Raw genomic sequence first — 6,390 nt, forward strand, 5'->3', positions numbered from 1 at the left:
GATATCCCAGCTTGATTGAGAGAACTGATATGATTACCCATCTTTAATTTGTCATCCATCTCAAATGATTTGATAATGGAAGTCAGGTTACCAAGGGTGGTAATTTGAAGGTTAGTAGCTCTCTTGATTGTGATCACAGTACTGTTCCAGGCATATGGAAGGGAGTTAAGCAACTTGTCATTGATTTAAATCTGTTCATAGTCAATTCCAGCAGTCTTGATCTTGGTAATCAACGTTTCAAATCCATGAACAAGGATAGTGACCGATTCTCCTTGCATATGATTAAACATATTCAACTCACCCTTCAACATTCCTTTTCTGCTATTTTTCATCTCAATGTTTGCTAACCAATGTATCCCAAATACTTTTGGTTGTGGTGTAATCTCTTAAGTTTGAGCAATTTCACGTGAGAGGCAAACACTCAGAACACCAAAGGCTTTATGATCTTCACTACACATTCTTCTATCATTATCATCATAAGAAGATACAAGCCTAGGAACTTGACCATCAAGAGTCGTGGCTGTGGGAGCATATGGACCTTGCTCAAGGGGTCTAAGAAGATTATAATCAAGAATTCTAATATAGTTCATGAAACGCCATTTGAACTCTTCAAAGTCATTGTCCCAACACATTAGCTTAGGAGGCTTAGTTATAGTTATTGACTCATTCTCAAAAATCATGTAATTTCTTAGTGCTTCATTTCTAACTTCTTCACTTGAATTGGCCATTACTTAAACAACTTCAAGATCAAACACAAACACTTACCAGACTCTGCTGAAAAACACAAGTATGGAGTAATCGAATGTAATGTATTCGAATGCAAAGTAATCGAATGGAGAACAGCTTCAGTGAAAATAGTTTAAGTAAAAAGTAATCGAATAGCTCACTAATCTAATCGAATGGATTAGTCTAATCGAATGGTCTAATCTAAATGAACGATGATTCAATTCTATTAGGTTATGATTCGATTAGAATGGAAATTGAATTCGATTACTTATGTTATTCGATTAGATCACTTTGGATTTGATTAGAATAAGCAACTCGATTCGATCAGTTTGAACCGATTAGATTACAATCCACACTCGATTCGAATAGTGATTCGATTTGAATAGAACCCGTTCGATTCGATTATAACTGTACTTGTGGAAAGTACAGAATATACTTTCTGTCACCTTATCCAAGATTTCCTTTCCTATGAATGTCACTTCAATCAGTTTTGACCTTTTATGGATCTAAGCATTATCCATAATATAACACCTTTAAACACCAAAATTTTGAATCTCTGAAGATTAAACACTTGAATCTTTAACACTTTACACACAAACTTGAAACCCGAAGCTTGAACACACAATATTATGAACTTTTGAACACCTTTTGTGGCTTGAACAACCCGTAACCCACTAAAACTCTTGAAAATCCGTCTTCAACACAAACAAGACCATAATCCAAGGTTGTGACCCAAGATCTACAACTAGTAGAGCCCGAAAGCTCTGATACCAATTGTAGGTCCCTTGACCGGATCTAACAACACAACTAGTCTACTTGGATCAACCTCTACACTTGCTAGCGGAAATCAATAGTGGGGACTGAGATCTCGGATCTTGTTTGGTTATTATTGCCGTGAAGAAGGAGAGGGAAGAGAGAAGAGAGAGTTTGAACTTGTGAATAAGATAAGTAAAATGGCAAAATGTTGTTTGTGTATGAGTTACACACACTATATATAGTGTGTGTGCTCATACACTATTTATTATTATTCACGGCCCATTGGGCTCCATAATACATGGCCTTGGGTCCAAACATACAAGTAAATACAAACCGACTAGCTAACATGCATAGAACGTTCAAAGATAAACAAATACAAAACACTAAACAAAAATGGGCCTGACAGTTATTATTAAGTTAGTCGTAATAATAGTTTGAGTCTAAGTTAAATTGTTTCTGAATAAGGATGGATAAGCATATGTTATGTTTATCTATAGTTTAGTATTTGAATTTGTTTAGGAGTAAGTAAAAGTTCTAGTATTTAAATAGGTTATTTGGTTCTTGTTTTTTATTATTGAATAATAAAATTTCGTTCTTTTGTGTTCTGAATTCCTATTCAAGATCATATATAATTCTTTTCTTTATTTTTTCCTCCACACAAAAGCATATTGTTAGTTTTTGGTGCTACCAAATTTTGTTCAAAACTAATAAATTCCATTAGAGTTTACCATTATATAAATGGGTCATAAATGGGGTTGGACTATATGAATTGAATTAAAGTTTCGCGTGGCGACATTTTGACAAACAAGTAGTATACTTGTAAATTATAGCCACAGTCACAAGTAGATATTTATCATTTTATTTATAATTTTTTCTAAACAAAAATCCACAACAAAATAGTTTCAACATGTTGCCAAATGGTAGCTCCTAATTCAACTTAAAATGTGGAACCAATGAGACCCAAAGACAGAAATTGACAACAATGAGGCACAAAGATATGATCGGAGAACATACCACCAATGGGTTTGCAATCATCATCAAGGCTATCAAGCTCAAACCTCGCTCGTTCCCGTTCCACCGGCCCCAGCTGCATACCCTTTCTCGCTTTTCTTTCCGTCTCCATTTTCCTTCTTTATAAGGTAAGGTACACTTTTCGTTCATGCATTTCGTCGAAACTGTTTGTTTGGTTGTTTTTGTCAAACAGGTGGACTTGTATATCGCTCACAGCAGAAGGGCTCTGCATCGGCATCAAGCCGCATCATACCTGCATAGCCCCGTTGGACGAAGGTAAAATTCGGTATGCGTTTGTAGTTTTTGTAATCAACATGTGATAAGCCAAGTTAGTTATTTACTATAATAAGATTTAAAAGGTTTACTTAACAAGAGTAAAATAAATAGTAAATTATCCAAAATTTTAATAATATTTAAAACATTATTTTAAAATATTATATTTAAACTACTAGTTTATATCTCTTTGTATTAACAGAAATAAAATAAAAGTATGTATGTATCAAATTGATCTAGGTCTGTAAACGAACCGAATGTTCCATAAATTCTTTGTAAACCGTTTTCTAGGAAATTCGTTAATGTTCGAAACAAATACGAACAACATTTATTGTTAATTTAGCTACTTAAACATACATGAAAAAAATATATTTTTTATTCATTTATGTTCGTTCATTTGCTTTCGTTCATTTCAATTTGTTTATATTTATTTTAATTTCCTAGGTCCTGATTACAATTTAATTTAGTTTTGTGAAAATAAAAATCACATGATACAATTTAGTTTGGTATTATTAGACTTTCAGAACCTTCACATGCAATTTGAATTGGTTTTCAATGAGTTAAGTTAATGGTCATGAACTGTTTGTTTATACTATTAGCTAATGAACATAAATAAACACGAACTAACTTATTTCTTAAAGAAAATCGTTCTTTTAATTATTCATGTTAATCAATGAACATGAACATTGCCAGTGTCTTCGATTCGTTTACAGGCGTAATCCGACCAAAACAATATAAAAATACCCACTATGACAACAATAACCCGCCTATGAAGCATTCTAAAATTTCATGTTGTGATTATTGGGTTAGGGTCTGACCCGGATCCATCAACCTGACCCAGATTTCCATATGCTAAAATTTTATGCTAATAATCTTTATCTTTGGTTAAAGGGTTATAACAAACGGTACTTTTGACCGCTTGTTTGAGATAACTTGGGGAGATGACCATGCCAATATACTCGATGACGGTGAATTACTCACGCTTAGCCTTGACCAACGCTCGGGCTCAGGTTTGCGGTCCAAAAACGAGTATTTGTTTGGGAAAATCGATATGCAACTGAAGTTAGTTAAAGGGAATTCTGCCGGCACAGTTACAGCTTACTATGTAATAATCTAATCTAAGCAAACATTTCCATTCTTATCCAAAAACAAAATATTACAAATTATATAGTTAATCCTCAAATTTTGAACGATGAAAATGTGTCGCAATACACTTTCATTGTCACAATAGTTTAGTGACACTATTGTCAGGGGGTGTAAACGAGTTGGCCCAAGTCGAGCCTCAACTTCCCTAAGCTCGAGGACAAACTTAATAGACTCAGGCTCGACTTTTTTATTATTTGTAGACATAATTATTTTTATAACATAATTATATTTATACAACAGTATATATATACATATATATATATATATTATTTTCTTATTTTTATTATTGTTATATGTAATTATATATTATATATTTTGGAGACGAGTCTCAGTGAGCAGACTCTCTATCTTTCCAGACTGAGAAAATGAAGATGTTTGTTCACTTCCTATTCTCCTCATGAAAAATAACTTTCTATGTGTATGAGTTTACTCTATTCGTGTGTTTTTGCATAACTATTTTTATTATATTTATATAAATAACAGAATCGTTTAGTTTCTTTTTAAGCTCACCGCAAGATTGAGCTTGTTTAAGTTCTACTTGATTCGAGTTTTCAATGAGCCAATATCGAGTATTTTATGCGTGGCTCAGCTCGTTTACGCCTGCTCAAGGGCATTACAAAGGACCAATATATTTAGATGGTTTATTTTCCGTTTTCTTTTAACTTGTAAACGGGTTAAACAACATTGCATGATTTATAAAACGGACTAACTTGTCTTTAATGATAAAGTTGTCATCAGAAGGGGATTTTCATGACGAGATAGATTTCGAGTTCCTTGGGAACACGAGTGGTGAGCCGTACACACTAAGCACGAACGTCTATAGTCAAGGAAAAGGCGACCGGGAACAACTATTCTTTCTTTGGGTTGACCCGACCGCTGATTTCCACACATATACCGTCATTTGGAACCCTCAACGCATATTGTGAGTCCAAACACACTCATACCGTTTAACCCCAGCACGACCCGTTTATTTGAATGTTTTTTGGTTTTAGGTTTTATGTTGATGATATCCCAATTAGAGAGTTTACAAACAACGAGGCGATCGGGGTTCCATTTTTGAACACACAACCGATGAGACTACACTCGAGTATATGGAACGCTGAAGAGTGGGCCACACGAGGCGGGCTTGTCAAGACCGATTGGAGTCGAGCACCATTTGTCGCGTCATACAAGAATTTTAGTGCTGATGCTTGCATTTGGTCAATGTTAAGCGGGTCTTCGTGCCCATTAAACTCGACCACAAGACCGTGGTATCGAGAAAAACTTAACACTGCGGCCACAAGGAAACTGAAATGGGCTCAAAAGTATCATCGGGTCTATAACTATTGCACGGACACGTTAAGGTTCCCGAATGGTCTAGCACCTGAATGTAAGTTCGCGTAGATTCGGGTGCAAATCAGTTAGGTATTATTAGGTTTGCAGTGACACATGTAAAATTTCTCTTATGTGTTATAAAGTATCTGATACGTGTTTTTATATTTTAGTTATGTATCTTGACAGTTGAGTGATGCTATTCATTGAACATTATTTGGTTTAGCTTATTATCATTCCAATATGAGAAATGATCCTAATAAGTTAATTACTAGTTCCAACTTCCGAATCTAGTCGATATAAGTTAAGTTGTCACTGAATGTTGGTCAATGCTTTTAAAGGATTGGGCCCTAATTATCTAAGGACTGAAATGGTTTGATTAAGAAGATGAACATATAACTTAAGTCATCACTGGTCAATATCGCAAATGAACCTGAATGTAACGAGAAAACCCGAAACCTGAGACATTTGAGATGGGTAATAGGACGCTTATTCAAAAATAGTATTGGTTTCAAAAATTTCTTGGATATCTGACCTGATTATTTGAAATACGCATGCTCATTTACCCGAACCATATCCACATGTGTTTTCTTTTTAGTTTTATTTTCTTTTGCTCTTGTGTGAGAGTAATTGGTAATTTAGTAATCCATCGCGACTCGTTTACAACTCTACAATGTTTTATCAGTATTTCATATATGACAAAATTGTATAAATAAGTTTTTGACTTAGAGGGTGTTTGGGATTCCTTATTTTACCTCTTTATAACTTTTCATTAAGTTATTAATTAAGTTACAACATTGTAACTTATAAAATTTTTCCTCTCACAATATAAGCAATCCCAAACACCCATTTATTACCGTGAATAGTTCTTGTGCTCTTTATTTTTTGTGGGACAGAAAGAGTCTGGATTTTTACAAAGAAATCAGTTTCTATGTCTTTGACGAGTAATAATTAAAATATATCTTGTTTTTCTTTTAAACTGAATTATATATGCAATATCTCATGTTGTGTAATGACGACAAGTGAGCTAAAGTGGTTAAAGGGTATTTTGAAGAGTCTTGGTGTTCAATTCACAACATCCAACCGATGTCATTTCATTGTCTACTAAAGCGACATTGCATATTTCTTAGCATCTTGTATTTCATAAATGGACAAAGCATACTACGG

The 6,390-nt window shown here is 34.1% G+C and overlaps 2 protein-coding genes across 2 annotated transcripts; both read left to right on the top strand.

The window, feature by feature from the left end:
* The first annotated feature begins 2,355 nt into the window (after positions 1-2,355).
* LOC143567196 (putative xyloglucan endotransglucosylase/hydrolase protein 21) lies at positions 2,356-3,883 on the top strand. The gene is made up of 3 exons (XM_077053664.1): positions 2,356-2,621; positions 2,687-2,769; positions 3,658-3,883. Exons 1-3 carry the CDS (start codon positions 2,502-2,504, stop codon positions 3,881-3,883), a joined length of 429 nt encoding a protein of 142 aa, XP_076909779.1. The 5' UTR covers positions 2,356-2,501.
* A 611-nt stretch (positions 3,884-4,494) lies between these two features.
* Positions 4,495-5,370, top strand: LOC143567192 (xyloglucan endotransglucosylase protein 7-like). The gene is made up of 2 exons (XM_077053661.1): positions 4,495-4,834; positions 4,905-5,370. The coding sequence occupies exons 1-2, from the start codon at positions 4,632-4,634 to the stop codon at positions 5,293-5,295; spliced, it is 594 nt and encodes a 197-aa protein (XP_076909776.1). The 5' UTR covers positions 4,495-4,631; the 3' UTR covers positions 5,296-5,370.
* Positions 5,371-6,390: the final 1,020 nt, after the last annotated feature.

This window comes from Bidens hawaiensis, unplaced genomic scaffold (assembly GCF_021521415.1).
Source record: "Bidens hawaiensis isolate Kalapana, Puna unplaced genomic scaffold, B.hawaiensis_p1.1 tig00023233_1, whole genome shotgun sequence".
In the NCBI taxonomy this organism is placed as follows: Eukaryota; Viridiplantae; Streptophyta; class Magnoliopsida; order Asterales; family Asteraceae; genus Bidens; species Bidens hawaiensis.